Source organism: Lemur catta, chromosome 21 (assembly GCF_020740605.2).
Source record: "Lemur catta isolate mLemCat1 chromosome 21, mLemCat1.pri, whole genome shotgun sequence".
In the NCBI taxonomy this organism is placed as follows: domain Eukaryota; kingdom Metazoa; phylum Chordata; class Mammalia; order Primates; family Lemuridae; genus Lemur; species Lemur catta.
Window position 1 is genome coordinate 34227049 of NC_059148.1, and position 25288 is coordinate 34252336.

General features: G+C 45.2%; 1 protein-coding gene across 5 annotated transcripts; it reads left to right on the top strand.

The window, feature by feature from the left end:
- The first annotated feature begins 20 nt into the window (after positions 1-20).
- TXNRD3 (thioredoxin reductase 3) lies at positions 21-25288 on the top strand. Of its 5 annotated transcripts, XM_045534265.1 has the most exons (16): positions 21-57; positions 2231-2291; positions 3140-3249; positions 5864-5968; positions 6225-6297; positions 7637-7756; positions 9696-9838; positions 12556-12671; positions 13075-13303; positions 15286-15378; positions 20408-20484; positions 21220-21376; positions 21886-21993; positions 22934-23029; positions 23845-23979; positions 24536-25288. In XM_045534265.1, exons 1-16 carry the CDS (start codon positions 43-45, stop codon positions 24596-24598), a joined length of 1701 nt encoding a protein of 566 aa, XP_045390221.1. In that variant the 5' UTR covers positions 21-42; the 3' UTR covers positions 24599-25288. The 5 variants fall into 5 exon arrangements, with proteins under 5 accessions (XP_045390221.1, XP_045390223.1, XP_045390222.1 ...); XM_045534267.1 differs by lacking the exon at positions 22934-23029; XM_045534266.1 differs by lacking the exon at positions 15286-15378.

The following is a 25288-nucleotide window of genomic DNA, read 5'->3' on the forward strand; positions in this document are numbered from 1 at the left end:
CTGTCTCAAAACAAACAAAAAAGCTCCAAAACCCGAAACCAAATGAACCTTTGGAAGGTAAGACACGTGTAAAATAGGGACTTCGATTACTTTGAAATTTAGTTCACATTATCAGAAAGTTGAAATAACGATGATACATGGAAGTTACTATGTGAAACTTTTTCAACGGTTTTTCTTTGCTCTGCATCCTTGCTAATAGTTGATATTTTTAATTTTTTCATTCTGGCGATTATGAAATGGTATTTCATTGTGGTTTTAATTTTGCATTTCCCTGGCGAAGTGTAGGTTTTTAAGGGTCATTGGGTTTCCTCTTCTATGAGATATTCAGGTCTTTTGCCTATTTTTCTGTTGAGTGGGTTTTGTATTTTTGTACGTGTTCTTTATATATTTGGAATGCTAATCCTTTGCTTGTGCAGACAGTAAGTTCTCACTTACCATTGTCTATAGGTTCTTGGAAACTGAGGCTTTGCTAGAAATGACATATAACGAAACCGATTTTCCCATAAGCTAAGTGATGGAAACAAGAGTTTAATTCCTGTGGCCTATTTGTGGTCACAAAAACATCACTAGACTGCTAAATAAAGACCCAAAACACTTCTAATAGTAAACATTGAAATAAATGTGAGCTATACATTCATGTAAGAAAGATTAATAAAAACAAACAAGGTAATTATTTCTCCAGTTTTTGGTGAATCAGTGAGTGGCGGTAGTCTAGCGGTAGCGGGTAAAATCAAGGAATAAATATTTGCAAAGCAAAAATCTTAGGAGCAAATCCTATCACCGTGCAGATCAAAAAGTAACAATAACAAGTCTCTTGTCTATGAATTTTTATTTTGCAATAATTTTTATTCATTTTCCAAGCCGGTGATTGCAGATCAGGGTTGTGGGTGGTGGGAGCCTGTCCCGGCAGCTCAGGGCTCAAGCTGAGGACCAGCCCTGGCCAGAATGCCATTGCGTGGCAGGGCACTCACACACGCTCCCACCCGCTCAGACTGGGACCTTGTAGACGCCAATTAACCTAATGTGCAGGTCTTTGGGACGTGGCAGGAAACTGGAGTGCCCAGACAGACCCACTCAGACAAGGGGAGAACGTGCAGCCTCTACTTGACAGTGACCCCAGCTGGGAATTGATTTTTTTTTTCCCTCAACATCATAACTAAATGATGTTGAAAAAAATGACATCATTTGAGGACTTAGTGTATTAGAAAATCTCCTAGATTTGGCTTTTTTGAGCCAGAGTCTCGCTCTGTCGCCCGGGCTAGAGTGCCATGTCATCAGCCTCGCTCACAGCAGCCTCCAACTTCTGAGCTCAAGCGATCCTCCTGCCTCAGCCTCCCGAGTAGCTGGGACGACAGGCATGCGCCACCACGCCCGGCTCATTTTTCAATATATATTTTTAGCTGTCCAGATCATTTCTTTCTATTTTTAGTAGAGACGGGGTCTCGCTCTTGCTCAGGCTGGCCTCGAACTCCTGACCTCGAGCGATCCTCCCGCCTCGGCCTCCCCGAGTGCTGGGATGACAGGGTTGAGCACAGAATTGTTGAGACTTAGTAATTACCGCAATCGGATGGATGGGAGTTAGTGCGGGATAGGAAGATGGTGCCCGGGAGAGGGGCATTAAAATTATCCCTAATCAGAGCTGTTAAAAGTGGACATTCTGCTTCAGGTCTTGATTCCAGGAGTCTAGAAAGCTCCTGAGCGTGGCTGTGCCGCTGTCCCCAGCCCCTGTTTGAGTAGCAAGGCTCTGGGGTTTCCTGTTCAAGCAACCAGACAATGAGATAAATTGTCCCTTCCCTTGACCGTTTCCCTACCCGAGGGACAGGGACTGTGTCTTGTTCATTATTGGATCTTGAGTGCTTAGAATAGTAGGTGACCCCTTGAAGGGGTTGGCTGGATAAAAACGTGTCGAATGACTTAATGAGTGTTGAAAGGAAACGCAGAAAGAGGACAAGATACGTGGAAGAAGGTGAGTTGCATTTTGGGCATGTCGCCTGTCGTGACTTCAGGAAAGAGGTTTGGGCAAAAGGTAGAGATCTGGGAGTCATAATGAGAGAGTAAAAAGAAGGCAAAGGGGTGGGCTGAGATTATTCTGGAAAGTGTGTTGAGGAAAGGGAAAAACACTCATATTCCTAAAGAACTCTTATTTTGGGGCAACCCTTACTACTCTGTCCATATTTCACGACTGTTGAATCCTCCGTGGGAATGAAACTTAGGTAATTTTTTGTTACAGGTTAAACATCTCTTTTCTTCTTTGGGAGTCGCATGTAACGTCTTGGAGCTTGATCAAGTTGGTAAGTAGAACGGTTACTGCGTAGTGTTATTTGTAATAAATACCAGCGGGATGGAAGATACCCAATAAGGTGTTCTTAAGTCATGGCCCAGGTTGGGCGCGGTGGCTCACGCCTGTCATGCCAGCACTCTGGGAGGCCGAGGTGGGAGGATCGCTCGAGGTCAGGAGTTCGAGGCCAGACTGGACAATGTAGCAAGACCCCGTCTCTACTAAAAATAGAAAGAAATTAGCTGGCCAAGTAAATATATATATATAGAAAAAATGAGCCGGGCATGGTGGCGCATGCCTGTAGTCCCAGCTACTCGGGAGGCCGAGGCAGGAGGATCGCTTGAGCCCAGGAGTCTGAGGCTGCTGTGAGCGAGGCTGACGCCACGGCACTCTAGTCCGGGTGACAGAGTGAGACTCTGTCTCAGAAAAAAAAAAAAAAGAAGTCATGGCCTAGTTTTATCTTTAGGGATGGAGGATAAATTTTAGACTGTGATCATAAAGATTTTTCTATTATCATATTCATCGTAGGAAGTATTTTCTGAGTTATTGTTACAGCAGATTTTATCTTGATGTTTGTCTTTAAAGAGGGTTCTTAGGGGTTTATCTTGCCATAGTCCTTGAATTGTATATCAAAATCTCATTTGGAATTGTTTCTTTTAAAAGGAATCAGTAGATTGCCCTTTATTTTTTAAAGCTTCCTTTAAAAGCATGGGAGTTTTCCCTTCTTGAGTCATCATTTTACCGAGTTATATAACACACTTTCGCAGGTATGTACATGTGAGCATTTGGATGTTGTAACACTTCAACTCACAAAGGTTTGGACCCTTTTCAACATTTTCATTTGATTTTTTTATTCTTTAGATGACGGGCCCGGCGTTCAAGAAGTGTTATCAGAAATCACTAATCAGAAAACCGTGCCCAATATTTTTGTGAATAAAGTGCACGTGGGCGGATGTGACCGAACGTTCCAGGTAGTAATCACAGTATTGTGTGTTCTTCAATGCTGTTGGTTTACATTTTATTTTAAAAAGTACATAACAAGAGGTTGGGCGCGGTGGCTCACGCCTGTCATACCAGCAATCTGGGAGGCCGAGGAGGGAGGATCGCTCAGGAGTTCGAGACCAACCTGAGCAAGAGTGAGACCCCATCTCTACTAAAAATAGAAAGAAATTAGCTGGACAGGTAAAAATATATATAGAAAAAATGAGCCGGGCGTGGTGGCGCATGCCTGTCGTCCCAGCTACTTGGGAGGCTGAGGCAGGAGGATCGCTTGAGCCCGGGAGGTTGAGGCTGCTGTGAGCGAGGCTGACACCACAGCACTCTAGCCCAGGCGACAGAGCCAGACTCTGTCTCAAAAAAAAGTCCATAACAAGAGAGAAAGTGGTTTTTAGGAGGTTGGAAGTTGTAAAACAGAGGTGTTTACAGGGTGGTTATCAGATAATCTTGATTACTTTGAGGGAGTTTGGCTTTTCCATAGAGCTGAACTGCAGAAGGTAGGAAGAAGGCTTTTGCGTGAAGGTACTGGGCCAAACGGTGACCATCCTGGGGCCATCCGGGTCTTTCTGCCTGATGAGGGAAAAAAAAATGAGGGCTCTGTGCTCAGTAAAATGAGGTCAACCCTAACATTCTTGTCTGGGTCGCTAGAAGGCCCGTCGAGGCTGCTTGCCCTGGGGTGCTTTGCAAAGGCCTTTTGCTCTTTTTGGCTCCCAGAATGCTAAAAATGAACAAGAATTGTCAGTTAGGCAACGGTAGATAAAAATTGACATTCATCAAATAGCTCCTTCTTTTATAATTATTTTCGTTCAAATTGTGCTCTCTTGTATCCTTTATTATATTATGCAATGCTCGTCATCCGTGATTAAATGCTTATATTTGAGATTTTAATTAACAATTATATTTTCGGGCGCTGTGAAAAAATAAAAGAAAAAAAAGAAAAATAAATCAAAAAAAAATAAATAATTATATTTTCGTTGGGGAAAAAAGGATTGTCTACATTGTATTTTAATCGGTGATCATCATTGGTTTGTAACAGCCAGCTTTTAGTAGTCCTAGAAGGTGAAACCCAATTTACGTGGTGGGTAAGTCCTGTAATTACGGCTCCTAAACTCTTCCTGAAGTCCCAGTCTTGCCAATCCTACCCTGGAAAATGTCGGGGAACGAATCTAAAGACACAGAGGTAGCCATTCTATTTCAAGACTGAAAGATTGAGCTGGCATATGAAGTAAGAAAAAAAAAAAAAAAACCCAGAAAAAAAAATAATAAAAAAAGCTAAATTAAAATTTAAAAAAAAAAAAAAAAAAATGGATGGAAAGACATTTCCCTAGACGTCAGATCCTTAGCAGATGGCTTTCCCTAACGGCTCCTAAAGTTAAGGAGGCCACAGGAGTTCTTTATAGAATGTGCCAGAAGCCTTCCTGGGCACCCTTTCTTCAGCGGGCCACGTGGCATCTGGTGAGTCCCTGTCGTTACAAAGCGCCTCTTGTGCTCGACAGGAAGGGCTGGTCTGAGCGTGGTATTTAGACAGCCAAGCTCGTGGGATTGAGCAATTTACTTTGCATAAAGAGAACTGTTTCCAAATCCTGTATGGGACCTAAGCCGCTGCTGATCACAAAGAGGACACAGAGCCAGCCTGGTGACCGTTGCTGTAAGCAAAAGCGAGCTGTTTGTGTTGTGTAAGAAGTTCCCCAACACAGCGATAAAATTCAGGCCAATTTATGAGAAAGCACGAACAAAATTTATTGGTGATGGATAAGAATTGTTTTAGAAATGAGAACTCGCAGGCCGGGCGCGGTGGCTTCATCTGACACAGATACGAAGCCATGTGACCCTCTGGTTATTCGACATACGCCTGGCTGTCAGGTGATTGGTCAGAAGGGTCAAAAATCTATGTACTTCAGTGTAAGTTCTGACTAGTGGGACCCTGTTTGCATAGCATCCAGATAAATTCACAATTCCAGGCCGGGCGCGGTGGCTCACACCTGTAATCCTAGCACTTGGGAGGCCGAGGTGGGAGGATCGTTTGAACTCAGGAGTTCGAGACCAGCCTGAGCAAGAGCGAGACCCCGTCTCTACTAAAAAATAGAAAGAAATGACCTGGACAGCTAAAAATATATATAGAAAAGGAAACATTAGCCGGGCGTGGTGGCGCATGCCTGTAGTCCCAGCTACTCAGGAGGCTGAGGCAGGAGGATCGCTTAAAGCCAAGAGTTTGAGACCAGCCTGGGCAATATAGCAAGACCCCATCTCTACAAAAAATAAGAAAAATTAGCCGGGCGTGGTGGCGCACACCTGTAGTCCCAGCTACTTGGGAGGCTGAGGCAGGAGGATCACTTGAGCCCAGGAGGTTGAGGTTGCTGTGAGCGAGGCTGACGCCACGGCACTGTAGCCCGGGCGACAGAGTGAGACTCTGTCTCAAAAAATAAATAAAATAAATAAATTCACAATTCCAAGTTAGATGAATTATGGATTAGTTGTTGCTATGATTTTTTTAACGAAAGAAGTCATACCGATTGAACACAGGGTGCAAATAAATGCTCTCGAAACTTTAAGTCCTGCAATACTCTTTCTCCTCGCTTTAAACCGTAGGCACATCAGAGCGGCTTGTTGCAGAAGCTCCTTAAGGAAGACTCAGCGTATGAATACGACATCATTGTCATCGGCGGTGGTTCTGGTGGCCTTGCGTGTGCAAAGGTGTGAACATAGAAACGATAATCTATAATGACATCTACACTCATAGATCAGTTTCCTGGTGATGACCATGGGCACTTCTGCCGCTGAGAAATAATTGCAATGTTGCCATCGAAGCTTTTATCGTGATAGCAAGTTTAATTGTGGGAAAAGACTGTGTTATCCCACAAAAATGCTCTGTTTTCCTTTAGGGGAGACAAAAATGGGGGGAGTGTCAGGAAAATGATGAGATCTTTATATGTAGCCTTTTTTTTTGTAGGAAGCTGCCATTTTGGGAAAGAAAGTTATGGTGCTAGACTTTGTGGTCCCGTCACCTCAGGGCACATCCTGGGGTAAGGTGTTTTTCTTTGTTGTTCTCTGCGCTTCACTTAACGTCGTTTACTGTATATAATCTCATTTAGTCCCCTCAATCATCTCAAGAGGTTTGACCAGCCTGTTTTCATAGAGGAAGAAACTGAGTCTCAGATTATAGTTAACAGGTAGTGACTTTGAAAAGATAATAGAGGCCGGGCGCGGTGGCTCACGCCTGTCATCCCAGCACTCTGGGAGGCCGAGGCGGGAGGATCGCTCGAGGTCAGGAGTTCGAGACCAGCCTGAGCAAGAGCGAGACCCCGTCTCTACTAAAAATAGAAAGAAATTATCTGGGCAGCTAAAAATATATATAGAAAAAACGAGCCGGGCGTGGTGGCGCGTGCCTGTAGTCCCAGCGACTCGGGAGGCTGAGGCAGGAGGATCGCTGGAGCCCAGGAGTCTGAGGCTGCTGTGAGCGAGGCTGACGCCACGGCACTCACTCTAGCCCGGGCAACAAAGCAAGACTCTGTCTCAAAAAAAAAAAAGAAAAGATAATAGAAAAATTATTAAGTGAGAGTTTGCAAAATGAAAAAAAAAAAATTCTAGCACCCTTGTATTCTTGCACTTTTGCCGTAGTATTTTGCACGCATGTGCTACTACTGTTACATAGTTGTGTTTCGAGTGTGTAGACTGTGTCGTGGTCCCTAAAGTTGTCATAAACATCTTTTAGTGTTTCTGCATCAGTTTTATAGTGATGGCTTTAAGGGGTGTACAACTTTAAGGGCTGCACGATAGTTGATTGAGTCAGTGTGTGTAATCATTACATTTTTTTTTTTTTTTTGACATAGAGTCTCGCTCTGTCGCCCGGGCTAGAGTGCCGTGGCATCAGCCTCGCTCACAGCAGCCTCAGACTCCCGGGCTCAAGCGATCCTCCTGCCTCAGCCTCCCGCGTAGCTGGGACTACAGGCATGCGCCACCACGCCCGGCTAGTTTTTTCTATATATATTTTTAGCTGTCCAGCTAATTTCTATTTTTAGTAGAGACGGGGTCTCGCTCTTGCTCAGGCTGGTCTCGAACTCCTGACCTCGAGCGATCCTCCCGCCTCGGCCTCCCAGAGTGCTGGGGTGACAGGCATGAGCCACCGCGCCCGGCCCCCAGAAAACTTTTCCCATCCGTATTTTGGCTCATCCCCAGGTCTCCGCCATGACTCCTTGGTTAGAAAGGTGTGATCATTTTGGAGTGAGATGTTGTCTGTATGTCCATGCAAGCTTGTCACAAATGTTTTAATGTAATAGCGCTGTGCACGTGTGTGAGACCACACACACACGCACACGCACACACATGCAGAGGAAACGTTACAACTGTCTTTCTCTCTCTCAGGTCTTGGGGGCACCTGTGTAAACGTAGGCTGTATCCCTAAGAAACTCATGCATCAGGCGGCCCTTTTAGGGCAGGCGTTGCATGACTCGAGGAAGTTTGGCTGGGAATATAATCAGCAAGGTGAGTGACGGCATATAACACAGAGACTGGGGAAAGAAGGGGGAATGAATTTTCTAGATAAAGACTTGCTGCGTGGCCGGGCGCGGGGGCTCACGCCTGTCATCCCAGCACTCTCGGAGGCTGAGGCGGGAGGATCACTCGAGGTCAGGAGTTCGAGACCAGACTGGACAATGTAGCGAGACCCCATCTCTACTAAAAGTAGAAAGAAATGATCTGGACAGCTAAATATGTATATAGAAAAGAAAAATGAGCCGGGCGTGGTGGTGCATGGCTTTACACAACTTTTGTGTAAAGTTGTGATTGTTGCAGTCTTTTGTGACAGTTTTGTTATCAGGCACACACGCGGCAGAACCTGCTCTTTGTGGCCTTCCCCAGCTGTTTGTCACCTTTCTTTTCTATCCTTCTTTCCTTCCTTTCTTCTTTCTTTTCTTTCTTTCCTTCCTTCCTTCCTTCCTTCCTTCCTTCTTTCTCTTCTTTTCTTTCCTTTTTTCCTTCCTTCCTTCCCTTCCCTTTCCTTTCCTTCCTTCCTTCCTTCCTTCCTTCCTTCCTTCCTTCCTTCCTTCCTTCCTTCCTTCCTTCCTTCCTTCCTTCTTTCTTTCTCTCTTTCTCTCTCTCTTTTCCTTTCTTTCCTTCTTTCTTTTCAACACAAGTGACTCCATCTTGATTCTGACACCTTGCCCACCTTGGACGGCACTGAGGAACTTAGAAAGGGGAGGCCAACCCCTGGGGGGTGGGGGACAAGAAATGACAGAGTCTTGAGCAAAGACTGAAGTCGGGCCGGAGCGTATGAGCTGGATTTGGGGACACTGAAGGCGAAGAATTGATCCGATGCGGTGAGCGGTTAGAAGCAGACTCGTCTGTCCGAATGCCATGTGGAGCTGTGAAAAAATTACAAATGACTTGTCTCTTTCCCCGGAGACTGTGATGCCACACATGTAGGCAGGTGCATGGTTCAGGTGTGGCGGATGATTTTGACACTTAGCCAGGTGATTGTGACAGGCCATCCGGGCTGTGGTGCACTGGAGGGTGAGGGACAGGAAGGGCTCCAGGAACGGGGACTGGGGGAAACAGATGTCTTTGCCACTCCTCTGCATTAATGCAGACCCACACCCCATGTCCGCAGGGAAGTGGGGGGCTTTTCTAGAGAGTGGTGGGTGGGGCGAATCTCCCAACAGGGTCCTTGACTTCAGTTTGCTGCGTTTGTCTTCGGGGACCCCATCGGGTTAGGACATGGACCCCGGGCTGGCCCCCGTGTCTTACAAACGCGGAGCTGCTCAAAGACTGGTGTGACCCCGGGGATCCAGCATCAGTCTTGGGGTGAACACCATGAAATCAACCCCACCCGGAAGACCCAGGGCTGCGGCAGAATCCCAGCGGTTGAATCCTACCCCAACTTGGAAAGACATGGGTAAACATGGCAATATACAAGGTTGGCCCTGGTGAGGATGAACCACGTGTGTTGCAAATAAACGTGAGATGTTCAATGTCGTGAAACCTCCATCCAGCGAGCTGAGCGGGCGTGGAACTGCCATCTGGCAAGCGGAGCGTGCTGTGCTCGCTGACTTGGGGTCTTCTTCCCATCCAAGGGGCCAAGTAAAGAACAGGAAAGGCGTCCCCGAGGTGCCCCAAGGAGAGCTGGGCCTCCTGCCTTGCACCCCATGGTGGGCATTGCCAAATGAGGGCCATTTTCTGCCATTTTGTCCTCCATGGACTCTTGCCTACTTTTGTTATTTGCAGAACTTTGCTTTTCGCATATGCTGTGTAATATAAAATAGGAAGAGAGGTATGAACTCTAGCTGGTATAAAGAAAAGATTTCAGTCGCTAATTTTCTCTGTCCACTTCTAGACAACGTATAGGGTGGCTCGCGTGTAGTTATATATAATGTACCGTTAAAAGTAAAATTTATTTTACGTCCTCACCCCGCCGGCCTCTCCTCAGTGAAGCACAACTGGGAGACCATGGTGGACGCGATTCAGAACCACATCAGCTCCCTGAACTGGGGCTACCGGCTGTCCCTGCGGGAAAAGGCTGTGACCTACGTCAATGCCTACGGAGAATTTGTTGAACATCATAAAATAAAGGTACGGTTTGCATTTCCCGTCTCGCTCATTGCCGTTCCTTGTGATTGTTCTGGCCTTGAACAAAAATTCCATGTTGCACACTCAAGGCTGTAGCTGTCATGTACAAACACGCATGCACACACACATGCATGCATACACACACATGTGCACGCATGTATACACACGCACACACACGTGCACACAGCCATGTGTAAGCGTGCCATTTCTCCCCCAGGGTTCGTTCCTTCCACATGTCTGGCTAAATGGAAAAAATTGTATGTTAAAGAATTTTTAGGCCAGGCGCGGAGGCTCACGCCTGTCACCCCGGCACTCTGGGAGGCCGAGGCGGGAGGATCGCTCGAGGTCAGGAGTTTGAGACCAGCCTGAGCAAGAGTGAGACCCCGTCTCTACTAAAAATAGAAAGAAATTAGCTGGACAGCTAAAAAAATACATAGAAAAAATGAGCCGGGCGTGGTGGCGCATGCCTGTCGTCCCAGCTACTCGGGAGGCTGAGGCAGGAGGATCGCTTGAGCCCGGGAGGTAGAGGCTGCTGTGAGCGAGGCTGACGCCACGGCACTCTAGCCCGGGTGACAGAGCGAGACTCTGTCTACAAAAAAAAAAAAAAAAAAAAGAACTTTTAAAGTTACTTCCCTTTGATTTCCTTGCTATCTTAAAAGAGAAAATGTTTAGACTAAACAGTTTAAACTTCAAAATATTAGAAAGATGAAAATTTTATGACCGGAATCCTTTTTTTTTTTTTTTTTTTTTACAACGAAACCTTCACTAGAACTCCGATAATGTATTATTCATAAAAGCATTGATAAAAGTCGTATTAGATAAGTTTACATTTGTAACGATAATATATCATGAGATCAATACCTAAGGAAAATGAGGTCATTTTGATGAACACATTTTATTTATTTATTTTTTTATTTTATTTTTTTTTAATTTCAGCATATTATGGGAGTACAAATGTTTAGGTTACGTATATTACCCCTGTCCCTGCTTCACCCCCCTGGGGTCCGAGCTTCAAGCATGTCCATGCCCTAGACAGTGAGCATCGCACTCATTATGTATGTATACACCCATCCCCTGCCCCCCTACATCTGCCCGACACCCGATCAATGTCGTTCCTAAATGTGCTCTTAGGTGATGATCAGTTAAAACCAATTTAACGGTGAGTCCATGTGGTGCTTGTTTTTCCATTCTTGGGACGCTTCACTTAGCAGAATGGGCTCCAGCTCCATCCAGGAAAATACAAGAGGTGCTAGGTCACCATTGTTTCTAATAGCTGAGTAGAACTCCATGGTGTACATGTGCCACGTTTTATTAATCCACTCATGGATCGGCGGGCACTTGGGTTGTTTCCACATCTTCGCAATTGTGAATTGTGCTGCTATGAACGTTCAAGTGCAGATGTCTTTTTTATAGGATGTCTTTTGTTCTTTTGGGTAGATGCCCAATAATGGCATTGCGGGATCGAATGGTAGGTCTACTCGAATCTGTTTAAGGTATCTCCATATTGCTTTCCACCGAGGTTGCACTAGTTTGCAGTCCCGCCAGCAGTGTAGGAGTGTTCCTGTCTCTCCGCATCCACGCCAACATTTGTTGTCTTGGGACTTTTTGATAAAGGCCATTCTCACGGGAGATAAGCAATATCTCATTGTGCTTTTGCTTTGCATTGCCCAACACAGACGTTTTAAATTGGAGTTACGAAAGCCAATCACATATCATCCGCCACATCTAGTGTGTTTTTGTGCTTGGTTCTGACAGCACAGTGGGAGAACATGTTGGTAAGATTTCAGATTATTTTGCAGCCAGTTGTTACGTCAACTTAGACAGGTGTAAGGTGGTCTGTCCAAAGCTGCCCCCTTCAGAGCCTCACATGGGCCAACTTGAATTGCATTAGTCACGTGAGCACAGTACAAATGCACGTGAGTTTTGTTTCTCACATTCCCTGGCACCCGTGGTTGATTAAACCAATCCTTCCCCAACCAATCCTGCCTCTTCTGCAGTTCCCCACTTAGTTGCTCGGGCTGGAAACTCCGGGGTACCCCCGTCCACCCCTCGGCCTATGCTGCATAGTCCTGTTTCTGGAACTTTCTAAGTGGCTCCTTGTCCGCCAGCCCTCGATGGTGCCAACTCCCCCAGCGTAACACATCTTTATTGGCGCTTGCATGCTTAAAAAGACAAATGCATTCACGAATCATTTGCATAACTAAAATAATGAGCAATATTGGTTCGTTCCCCACAGCCTCGATTTTTTAGGGTGGAACATAAGGGCCTCCCCCGGTGGCTCTAATCTGTCTGTTTCATTTCATCTCGGACACAGCCCTGTTCTCCAGCCACCTCTGGCCCCCTGCTGTCCCCCAGACACCAGGTGCTTCCAGGCCCCTGTGCTTGTGTGCGCACAATTTCATCTGTCCCAGGGCCCATTCCTCCAGAATCGTTCGACTTTGCTCACTTCCCCTGGACAGGCTCCACTCCTTCTTTGCCGCCATCCTCGCTGGGCTTTCCTGCCTGCCACCCTGTCCCCACTGCGGTGCCATGATCAATATTGCGTGAAGGCTCCCAGCTTCCGTGCGGGTGCTCATCCCATTAACGTTATTCATTGGTGCACGTCTGTCATTCCTCTTACAACGAGAAGCCCCGTGAGGGTGGTGACTATTTTTGTCCAGGTCGTGCGACACTCTACGGGCGTTAGTGCAATAAGTGAGATTCGCTTTTCTTTCTTCAAGGCCACCAATCGAAAAGGACAGGAGACGTGTCATACTGCCGCAACATTTGTCATAGCAACAGGGGAAAGACCGCGGTATTTAGGGATCCAAGGAGATAAAGAGTACTGTATTACGAGGTAAGAGTAAATCCACCGTTTAACTTTTTATTTTATTTTACTTTTTTTTTGAGACAGAGTCTCGCTCTGTCACCCGGGCTAGAGTGCCGTGGCGTCAGCCTCGCTCACAGCAGCCTCAACCTCCTGGGCTCAAGCGATCCTCCTGCCTCAGCCTCCCGAGTAGCTGGGACTACAGGCATGCGCCACCACGCCCGGCTCATTTTTCTATATATATTTTTAGCTGTCCAGCTCATTTCTTTCTATTTTTAGTAGAGACGGGGTCTTGCTACATTGTCCAGGCTGGTCTCGAACTCCTGACCTCGAGCGATCCTCCCGCCTCGGCCTCCCAGAGTGCTGGGGTGACAGGCGTGAGCCACCACGCCCGGCCTGCATAAGTATTCTTTTTTTAACTGTTATTTTTCAGCGATGACCTTTTTTCTCTGCGTTACTGTCCTGGCAAAACGTTAGTAGTGGGGGCTTCGTACGTTGCCCTGGAATGCGCAGGATTCCTTGCTGGCCTGGGCTTGGATGTGACAGTCATGGTGCGCTCGATCGTTCTTCGTGGCTTCGACCAGGAAATGGCGGAGAAAGTGAGCTCCTACATGGAGCAGCAACACGGCGTCAAGTTCTTAAGAAAATTCGTACCCGTGATGGTAAGTCTGAAGGACATCTGCAATTCCTTTTATTTTCTTTCTTATCCTCTCTTTAATTTTTTATTTTACCCCTCCTTTCTCTATTTCATGAAATACATCAGTCTGTACTAGAATCATGTTAAAAATAGTATTTGTGGCCCGGGCGCGGTGGCTCACACCTGTGATCCCAGCACTCTGGGAGGCCGAGGCGGGAGGATCGCTTGAGGTCAGGAGGTCGAGACCAGCCTGAGCAAGAACGAGACCCCGTCTCTACTAAAAATAGAAAGAAATTATCTGGACAACTAAAAATATATGTAGAGAAAAAATGAGCTGGGCGTGGTGGCACATGCCTGTAGTCCCAGCTACCCGGGAGGCTGAGGCAGGAGGATCGCTGGAGCCCAGGAGGTTGAGGCTGCTGTGAGCGAGGCTGACGCCACGGCACTCTAGCCCGGGCGACAGAGCGAGACTCTGTCTCAAGAATAAATAAAATAAAATAAAATAAAGCAAAAAATAGTATTTGCATCCCCAAATTTATAGAACCAACCCCATTTGTCCCCTCCGTTGATGATGGAGAATGTGTCCTCGAACTTCTCAGAGGCTGCGTGTCCTCATCTGTCACTTTATTTTTTTTTTTCACCTTTTCAAAGGTGTCCCATCCCCAGTTAGTGATCGGCTTTTCCCTGAGTCTCATCAGTATCTCTCGTCTTGAGACATGTCAGCCCCCCTCACCCTCCCTGCCTTTCTGGCCGGGTCCTTATTTTTCTTTTCCCCTTAACAAAAAACTTCCACACATGCGACTTCAGGTGTCTTGCTTCCATTTCATGTTTAGATGGCTCTCAGCTGCTCCAATCTTGGTGGCTACTTTGACGCCGCTTGTTGGGTTTTTTGCAAACTCTCCCCATCATCAAATCCAGTGGTCACGCCTCTGTCCTTATTTTGCTGGGCCTCCCTGCAGCGTGTGGTGACATTGACCTTCCTTACGTGGGAAGCAGCCTCCTTCCTGGTGGCTTTTGTGGCCCGACAGTCTGCAGCTTTCCCACCGACGTCTATGTGACCTGCAAACACCAGCTCCCGTTAGTTTTCATCTTGGCCTCTCTGCACTTCTCTGAACTTTGACCTGGATGATCTTCTTGAGGCTGGTAGTTTTTATTTATTTTTTTATTTTTTAATTTTTTATTTTTTGAGACAGAGTCTTACTCTGTCACCCGGGCTAGAGTGCCGTGGCCTCAGCCTCGCTCACAGCAACCTCAGCCTCCTGGGCTCAGGTGATCCTCCTGCCTCAGCCTCCCGGGTAGCTGGGACTACAGGCATGCGCCACCACGCCCGGCTAATGTTTTCTATTTTTAAGTTGTTTGGCTAATTTCTTTCTATTTATAGTAGAGACGGGGTCTTGCTCTTGCTCAGGCTGGTCTGGAACTCCTGACCTCGAGCGATCCTCCTGCCTCGGCCTCCCAGAGTGCTGGGATGACAGGCGTGAGCCACCGCGCCCGGCCTAGGCCTGTAGTTTTAAGCATCATCCAAATGCAAACGACTCTCAGATTTAGATCTCCTGTTTGGGCATTGCTCATTTCCACAACTGCCTGCTGGGTGTGGCTCCTTGAATCCCTCGTGTGCATTTCAGGTTTAACAAGACAAAAATGAAACTCTGGATTTTGTAGCTCAGTGCACTCCCCTGCTAACCTTCCTGGCCCATCCCAGCACTCAGTAAATGCTACCACAGTGTACAACGTTGCCAAGCCAGCATCTGGGAGCATGCCTTCATTTCCCCTTTTATGTTCCTTCTGATTTCCACTGATTTGTTAATTCATTTCTACCTCCAGAATGTCTCTTGTGACAGCCCACTTGTCTCTGTCTCTGGCTAGTCCAGAAACCTTAAATACACCTGCACACATACACCCTCCCCTCCCCACACAAATACACACGTACACACATGTGTACGTCCTTTGATCCCTTTGTTTTCGGTCACCTTTAGATAGAATCATTACATTATTTATCCTTACTAGGTTCAACAGTTGGAGAAAGGTTCACCCGGAAAGCTGAAAGTAGTGGCTAAATCCACTGAGGGACCGGAAACCATTGATGGAATATATAACACGGTAAGTTTTTTCTTTTTTTTTTTTTATCAGCACTAAGTGATTGAACACGCTCATAAATTAGCAGAGATGAAGCTTCTGGAAAAATTATACCAGGATTAACATGTTTTAATTCTTCGTCAGAGTATAATAAATACAGAAAACAGTTTGGCTGCTGACGTTTGAGTTTGCAGTGATACGTAAAGAATACTCATGATAAAACATATATGTGTGTAACTGTGTATAGGACAAAATCTGGAAACACATATATCCAAATGTTATCAGTGGCTACTTCGGGAGAATTAGGTATTTTATACGTTTCTTCATCTGAGTATTTTTGCAATAAACGTTAAATATATTTTGTAATCAAAACCAACAAAAAAGCTATTTTTATTTTTCAAAAACAAACAATACATAATCCCCAAGCAATGCGACTGTCCCTTGGAATATTTTGGATGCCAACAATTATTTTGTAATTAGTTCACAGTTTTAACAGAAACTGTACATGTATGTTTCATACAGTCTTTCTATGTACATAATTTTTTCAGTTAAAGTAAACAAAATGCAGAAAGGATCAACAGAGCCAAAATAACAAAACCAACACCAACCCTGTTGAGATTTTGGTTAGGATTGCATCGGTTATATAGATCAATTGGAAACATTTGACTTGTTTGTAATAGTCAGCCTTCCAATCCATGAACATGGTATATCTGTCCATTAATTTAGACATTAATTGTTTAATGATTCCCTGCAAAGTTAATAAATTTCTCCATAGAGATCTAACAGAGGAATACCTTCTGTTAGATTTATTCCTAGGTACCTACATATTTAAAAATATGTTTTTGAAAATGTCATTTTTTTAAACTATTTATTGCTGGTATACAGAAATGCTGCTGATTTTTGTTTTGATTTTCTATTCAGTAACCTTGCTAAACTCTTATTTAATATTATAAATTTTCCTTAGATTATTTTGAATTTCCTATGCACGTGTACATTTATTTGTGAATAACGGTTTTGTTTCCTCTTTTCTACTGTTTTTGTCTTTTTTTCTTGCATAAGTATACTAACCAGGACCTTGAGTACAGTGTTGACAAGAAATGGCAATATCAGGCATTCCTGTCTTATTTTCACTATCAAAAGGAAAGGATTCAGTGTTTCATTATTAGAGAGTAATATTTTCTGTAGGGTTTTGGTAAATACTCTTAGTCAAGTTAAGGAAATCCTTTCACATTTTTTGTTTCCTAAATGTCGTTTTGTTTCTTTATTTCAAAATCATGAATGGATGTCCATTTGTAACCGCATTTCTTTGGCAGCTGTTGATGATCAGTTTTTTTCTTTGATCTGTTCATGTGTTGAATTCCACTGATTTTCTAATGTTCAATCAACTTTGTATTATAAAAAACCCAACTTGGTAATGTTAGACTTGGGTATTTAGAAATTTTGCATTTATATTCATGAATCATACTGGCTTATAATTTTCCTTTCACATAGTAAACATTTTAGGTTTGGATATCAAAATTACTCTGGCTCATGAAAGACGTTTGAGTTTCATCTTTTTCTATTCTCTGGCAGCATTTATGTAATATGAGAATTGGTTCTTTACATGCTTGGTAGAATTCACTGATGCAACCATCTAGGCCTAGAATTTTCTACGGAGATACATTTGACCACCGATCCAACTTCTTTTAAGGTCCAAAGACTTTCAGGATTTCTATTTTTCTCTTGAGTTACCGTTGATTAGTTATATTTTTCTGGGAATCAGTCCGTTTCATGGGTTTTCAAATGTATTGGTAGAAAGTTCGTAATATCTAACTGTAAATTGTTTATTTTTGTAACGAGCTATAATTTGCAGGTAGTAAAATCCACAGATCTTAGGGGTACAGTTCTGTCAGTTTTGCCAAATGCATGTTCATGTAATCCACACTCCTTTAAAGGAAACAAGATTTCTGGGAGTCCAGAAAGCTCTTTTGTGTTCGCTCCTTCCCAGTCCTTGACCCCAAGCAACCACTATTCTAATTCTGTCACCGTAGACTCGTTTTGCCTGTTCTAGACATCACATAGATGGGATCATATAATACATACTCCTTGATACATGGCTTCTTTGATTCAGATTGATGTTTTCACTATTCATCCATGTTGTGCATCAATAGCTAGGTCTTTTTATTGCATGGATTGTGTGAATATAGCGTAGTCTGTTCATCATTTTCCTGTGGATGGATGGATACCTGGGCTCTTTGTAGTTTGGGCTACTGTGATTAAAACTACTATGAAGATTTTTTGTATAAAGCTTTTTGCAGGCCGGGCGCGGCGGCTCACACCTGTAATCCTAGCACTCTGGGAGGCCGAGGCAGGAGGATCGCTCGAGGTCAGGAGTTCGAGACCAGCCTGAGCAAGAGCGAGACCCCGTCTCTACTAAAAATAGAAAGAAATTAGCTGGGCAGCTAAAAATATATATAGAAAAAATGAGCTGGGCGTGGTGGCACATGCCTGTCGTCCCAGCTACTCGGGAGGCTGAGGCAGGAGGATCGCTTGAGCCCGGGAGGTTGAGGCCGCTGTGAGCGAGGCTGACGCCACGGCACTCTAGCCCGGGCGACAGAGCCAGACTCTGTCTCAAAAAAAAAAAAAAGAAAAAGAAAAAAAAATTTTAATTTTCAGTGGTTTGTCGGTAGTATATAGAAATACAAATGATTTTTTTTTTGTGTGTATGTTAACTGTGTAGCAGCTTCTTAGGATTAATATCTGCAAATAAAAAGTTGTATTTCTTCCTTTCCATTATGCACGCCTTTTATCTTTTTCTTGCCTTATTGCACTGGTTAAGACCTCTCGTACAGTGTTAATTAGAAATTGTGAGAATGGGCTTCCTATCTGGTTTCTGATCTTATGAGTGAACAATTCAGTCTTTCGCCATTGCTAGGACGTGACCCATAAGTTTCCTACATATGCCTTTTATCTGCTTGAGGAAGTTTTCTTTTATTTTCCGCGTGCTGAGGAAATTATGAAAGAGTTTTGAATTTTGTCAAATGCTTCGTTGCATCTGTAATGAGATGATTAAATTTTTTTTTCAGAATATTACAGGTATGCAAACGTTTTGGCTACACAAATTGCTTTTGTACCATTTGACTCAAAGTTGTTAAGTGTGCCCATGCCCCAGACAGTGTGCATTGTCCCCGTTAGGCGTGAATTCACCCATCCCCTCCTCCCCTCTCCCACCTGCTTGATTTCCAATGAATGTTATTTCCAAATGTGCACATAAATGTTGATCGATTAGTTCTAATTTAATGGTGAGTACACGTGGTGGTTGTTTTTCCCTTCTTGTGATACTTCACTTACAAGAATGGTCTATCCAGGTTAATATAAGAGGTGTTAGTTCACCGTTTATTTATGGCTAAGTTACAGTACTCCATGGTATACATATCCCACATTTGATTAATGCACTCGTGTGCTGCTATAAACATTCGAGTGCAGATGTCTTTTTTCCTTTGGGTAAATACCCAGTAGTGGATTGCTGGAGCCAACGGTAGGTCTACTTGTATCTCTTTGAGGTATCTCCATACTACTTTCCACAGAGGTTGCAGTAGTTTGCAGTCCCACCGGCAGTGTATGAAGGTTCCTGTCCCTCTGCATCCCCTCCAGCATCTGTTGTCTTGGCACTTTTTGATAAAAACCATTCTCACCGGAGTTAAGTGATACCTCATTGTGGTTTTGACTTGCATTTCCCTGATGATTCGCGATGCCGAGCATTTCTTCATATGGTTTTTAGCCATGAGTCTGTCTTCTTCGGAAAAGTTTCAAGTCATATCTTTTGCCCACTTTTTAATGGGGTTGTTTGATTTTTTTTTTCCTTGCTGATTTGCTTGAGTTCTTTGTAGATTCTAGCCATCAGCCCTTTATCAGATGTATAGCATGAAAATATTCCCTCCCATTCTGTAGCTTGTCTGTTCTCTCTGATGATTATTTCCTTGGCTGTGCAAAAGCTTTTTAATTTGATCAGGTGGATTAAATTGTTTTAAATTGTTTTCTGCTTTATTCTGTTAATATGATGAATGACACTGATTTTTGTGTGATAAACCAAATTTGCATTTTGGGGACAAACTCCACTTGGTCACTCACGATCAGTTATCCTTTTTATATATTGCTATATTTGATTTGCTAAAATTTCATTAAGGATTTTACATCTGTGCTCTTGAGGACTATTGGCTTATGAATTTATTTTCTTTTAATGTCCTCGTCTGATTTTGGTGTCAGATGTTTATACTAGCCTCGTAAAAAGGAGCTTGGAAGCGTTCCCTTTTCCTCTTTTTTTCCGGAAGAGTTTGTGAGCCATTAGTATAATATTGTTTTTTTGTTTTTTGTTTTGTTTTTTGAGACAGACTCTCAATCTGTCGCCCGGGCTAGAGCGCCGTGGTGTCAGCCTCGCTCACAGCAGCCTCAGACTCCTGGGCTCAAGCGATCCTCCTGCCTCAGCCTCCCGAGTAGCTGGGACTACAGCCATGCGCCATCACGCCCAGCTCATTTTTTCTATATATATTTTTAGCTGTATAGCTAATTTCTTTCTATTTTTAGTAGAGACGGGGTCTCGCTCTTGCTCAGGCTGGTCTTGAATTCCTGACCTCAAGTGATCCTCCCTCCTCGGCCTCCCAGAGTGCTGGGATGACAGGCATGAGCCACTGCGCCCGACCTCAATTTTCTCTTCTTATAAAGACTCCAGTCCTGTTGGATTATGTATATGACCTCATTATGCCTTAATTACCATTTTAAATGCCCTGTTTCCAAATACAGTCACACCCTGTGGTACCTGCAGTTAGGATTTCAACATCCAAATTTTGAAGCCACACAGTTTAACCCATATCTTAAGTTTATTCAGACTTCTGCGCGTGACTTTGGTAAATTGTGTCTTTTAAGGAATGTTTTGCCAAAACTGCCAAATTTATTGGCAATAGATTCTTCATGACATTTTTATTATCCTTTTAATGTTTGAAGGCTCTCTAGTGACGTTGCCTGTTTCATTACCGATGTGGGTAATTGGTGTTTTTTGATCCCTTTATCAATATAGGTTTTGTTAGCAATTGGTCGTGATTCCTGTACCAGGAAGATAGGCCTGGACAAGATTGGCGTCAAAATTAATGAGAAGTAAGTATACGTGGTCTCATCCTGCACAAGGTGAATGTTTGCTGCAGATCACCTCTTAGAAATTTTCTTTTAAGGCCGGGCACGGTGGCTCACGCCTGTCATCCCAGCACTCTGGGAGGCCGAGGCGGGAGGATCGCTCGAGGTCAGGAGTTGGAGACCAGCCTGGGCAAGAGCGAGACCCCGTCTCTACTAAAAATAGAAAGAAATTAGCTGGCCAACTAAAAATATATAGAAAAAATTAGGCCTGGTGGTGCATGCCTGTAGTCCCAGCGACTCGGGAGGCTGAGGCAGGAGGATCGCTTGAGCCCAGGAGGTTGAGGCTGCTGTGAGCGAGGCTGACGCCACGGCACTCCAGCCCGGGCGACAGAGCGAGACTCTGTCTCCAAAAAAAATAAAAATAATGGCGCAGATATAGTCACCTACTGTCTACGATTTAGAGTGAATTTTTATGCCCGTGGTCAGGCAAGGAGAAAAATCCCAAAGCTCCAGTTGCAACTGCGGGGAAAGTCTGGAAATTTCCTAGGCATCCAGGAAGCACGCACAGTTCCACCAGAGAGGTTTTTATTTTGGAGCTACAGAAACTTGTGTCATTTTAAGTCGTTGTTATTTTAAGGGGTGCACGACTTCTTAGAGGAAGGTTTTTCCCTGCATGTTCAGTCTTTTGGAGCAGCGCTAGGCATCCAGCAGTACAGAGTCGGTCGTAATTATTTTTTTTCCCTTTGCAAAACCGAACAGGAACGGCAAAATCCCTGTCAACGACGTGGAGCAGACCAACGTGTCCTACGTCTATGCCATCGGGGACATTTTGGAGGGGAAACCGGAACTCACCCCTGTTGCCATACAGGCCGGAAAGCTACTGGCCCGGAGGCTTTTTGGAGGCTCTTCAGAAAAGGTAAGTTTCTCCCTGTTGTTTTTGAGATGGTATCTCCATCAAAATCACAATTTTGGCCGGGCACGGTGGCTCACGCCTGTCATCCCAGCACTCTGGGAGGCCGAGGCGGGAGGATCGCTCAAGGTCAGGAGTTCGAGACCAACCTAAGCAAGAGCGAGACCCCGTCTCTACCAAAAAATTGAAAGAAATTAACCAGACAACTAAAATATATATATAGAAAAAATGAGCCGGGCGTGGTGGCGCATGCCTGTAGTCCCAGCTACTCGGGAGGCCGAGGCAGGAGGATCGCTTGAGCCCAGGAGGTTGAGGTTGCCGTGAGCGAGGCTGACGCCACGGCACTCTAGCCCGGGTGACAGAGCGAGACTCTGTCTCAAAAAAAAAAAAAAAAAAAAGAATCAGCCACCCTGAACTGCACTCATTTATTTTCTTTTTATAAATATATGGAATAACAGATTTTTGCTGCAAAAAAGTGTCACATGATAAGAGACTGTAACTTGTTTTTCTTTCAGTGTGATTATATTAATGTTCCAACCACAGTGTTCACCCCTCTGGAATACGGTTGCTGTGGACTCTCCGAAGAGAAAGCGATCGAAGTCTATAAAAAAGAGAATCTAGAAGTAAGACTGTGTTTTATTATTTCCTTTTTAAGAATTTCTCTTTTAACGAACTGTTTGTCTTTACAGCCACAATGTTATTTTTGTCCTTTTGCACTTTACTGTCGTGGTTATATTGTAGGAAATAATATTCCTATTTTAGGAGAATTGGAAATTAATTTAAATCCTATCTTTCTATCAAACTGATACGAAGAAGAGTACGGTTGAGGAAAGAGGGAGGTGTAACGTATAAGTTAGGACTTTTGAGTTATAGGTAATGAAAGTCTACTTGGGCCGGACGCGGTGGCTCACGCCTGTCACCCCAGCACTCTGGGAGGCCGAGGCGGGAGGATCGCTCGAGGTCAGGAGTTCAAGACCAGCCTGGGCAATGTAGCAAGACCCCATCTCTACTAAAAATAGAAATAAATTAGCTGGACAGCTAAAAATATATATAGAAAAAATGAGCCGGGCGTGGTGGCGCATGCCTGTCGTCCCAGCTACTCGGGAGGCTGAGGCAGGAGGATCGCTTGAGCCCGGGAGTCCGAGGCTGCTGTGAGCGAGGCTGACGCCACGGCACTCTAGCCCGGGCGACAGAGCCAGACTCTGTCTCAAAAAAAAAATAAAAAATAAAAATAAAACCTTATAAGATTATTTTAGGCAGTTGTTTTCAAAATTTACACTTAGAGAACATTATTTCCTAGTGTTTGTAATTAACTCCCTGTTACGATGAGCCGTCCTTTTTGCAGGCATGAACTTTTACTTGGGTCTTGCAAAATTGGTGCTGATAATTATGGACTTGACGCTCCGTTTGAAAACTTTCTGAAATTAATGAGAAATTAAGGTCGAAAGGTGGCAGGCATCCGAGAGGGAGAATGTAGAGGGCCATGCCCCAGTCTTTATGGAATCAGAGAGCCTGGCAAGAGGTGGTTTTCATATACATTAATCTTTCTCTCTTGTCTTCCAGGTGTTTCATAGTTTCTTCTGGCCCCTTGAGTGGACAGTGGCTGGCAGAGAAAACAATGTTTGCTATGCAAAGATAATCTGCAATAAACTGGACCACGTATGTAATGCCACTGGAAGCTGAAATCCTTTAATTTCATTTCATTTAATTTAGAGACAGAGTCTGGCTCTGTCACCCGGGCTAGAGTGCCGTGGCGTCAGCCTCGCTCACAGCAGCCTCAGACTCCTGGGCTCAAGCGATCCTCCTGCCTCAGCCTCCCGAGTAGCTGGGACTACAGGCACGCGCCACCACGCCCGGCTAATTTTTTCTATATATATATATTTGCTTGGCCAGATCATTTCTTTCTATTTTTAGTAGAGACGGGGTCTCGCTCTTGCTCAGGCTGGTCTCGAACTCCTGACCTCGAGCGATCCTCCCGCCTCGGCCTCCCAGAGTGCTAGGATGACAGGCGTGAGCCACCGCGCCCGCCCTGGCCACTCCTTCACCTCAGTTTGACGTCAGGAGCAGGGCCCCCTGCTCCCTGGGCTGGGGATCTCTGCATCTGCAGCACAACCTGCTGCCTTAGAATTATTCCAACGTTGGACCTTTAATTCAGATTTGTTGTGTTGTTGTGTAGCCCTATGTCAGCATAATTTGAAAATTGACATCATACTAATGAACTCCTTCACGCAGCCGGTAAATTGCTTGTTCTAGAAGATTTGAGTGCAAATTAACTCTGCAAGTGCATTTCCCGGATCATTTAACAGATTCTTGCAGTGACTCAGTTTCATGGTAACGTTCTTTGCTCGGTCGAGCCCTGGAGCGCTTTGCCCAGAGCGGACGCTGTAAATTTTAACTGTGAACTTGCAGTGAATCGATTGCTGTTCAGACCATTAACCTAGCGGGATTCTCTCTGCTTTGATCCTGTGTTAAAGGATCGGGTGATAGGATTTCACGTCCTCGGACCAAACGCCGGGGAGATGACCCAGGGATTTGCAGTCGCGATGAAATGCAGGCTCACAAAACGGCAGCTTGATGAGACCGTTGGAATTCACCCCACATGCGGGGAGGTAGGAAACAGAGGGGTTTTTTTGTTTTATTTTTTTTTTTTTTGAGACAGAGTCTCGCTCTGTTGCCCCGGCTAGAGTGAGTGCCGTGGCGTCAGCCTCGCTCACAGCAGCCTCAACCTCCCGGGCTCAAGCGATCCTCCTGCCTCGGCCTCCCGAGTAGCTGGGACGACAGGCATGCGCCACCACGCCCGGCTCATTTTTCTATATATATTTTTAGCTTTCCAGATCATTTCTTTCTATTCTTAGTAGACATGGGGGGGTCTCGCTCTTGCTCAGGCTGGTCTCGAACTCCTGACCTCGAGCGATCCTCCCGCCTCGGCCTCCCAGAGTGCTGAGATGACAGGCGTGAGCCACCGCGCCCGGCCCAGGAGGGTTTTCTTAATTGGCTTCCATTGGTGGGGTTTGAAAAACGATCAGAAAACAGATCAGATTTGGCATGTGTCACCACTTTGTCTATTTAAGGAATCGTGTCAATGGAATATTCCGTGTGCGTTTTCTTAGCGCAATGCTAAGGCCTGACTGTATATATTTGGTTTTTTTTCTTCCTTTTGCTCAGGTGTTCACAACCTTGGAAATCACAAAGTCATCGGGGCTGGACATCACGCAGAAAGGCTGCTGAGGATAGCCCGGCTGCCGTCGGGTCTCCCTTGTCACCGTGTCATTCTGAGCCGTGCTCGTGACCCTGGCTCTGTTACTCGGGGACCAGCACCGGTGCGAAAGTGGACAGGGAGACGGGACAGCAGCAGGCGGCAGCCCTGTGGCTCGGGTGACTGTGAGACGCAGCTACGCTGCTTCCTTGACGCCTTAGCTTGGAACCTCGTTGTCACAAGGTGAGCTAAGGCCGACGACTCTTGCATGTCAGAACCGAGCCTCCTACTGAGGCGCCTTGGAATGGCCCGATTTATCCTGCGTTAACCCCCCTGGTAGCTAAACTTGATCCCCTTTGCTTTCTGTTTCTACGACCATATTTTTTTGCAGTTCTGGAAGCAACTAGAAAGGAGTTGCCCACCGTGTGCACGTGGATTTCCCACGTGCTCACGGGGGACGGCGTCCGTGCAGGTGCGGGGGGGGGTGGCCGACGGCAGAGGGCTGGGACGCGGGGACAGAGCCGACCGCCACACACCGCGTGGGTCGCGGTCGTCTCGTTCCAACCTCCCATCAAAATCCTGCCTCACTCGCTTCCCGACGGTAATGACCTTGAAGCCGTTCTCCTCTCGTCGTTAGTATCTCTAGACCGAGCAAAAGCATCTCACTCCAGGGAAAAGCACTTGAATTTCTTTTTCTTGTTGATCCTACCAGTAATATTAAA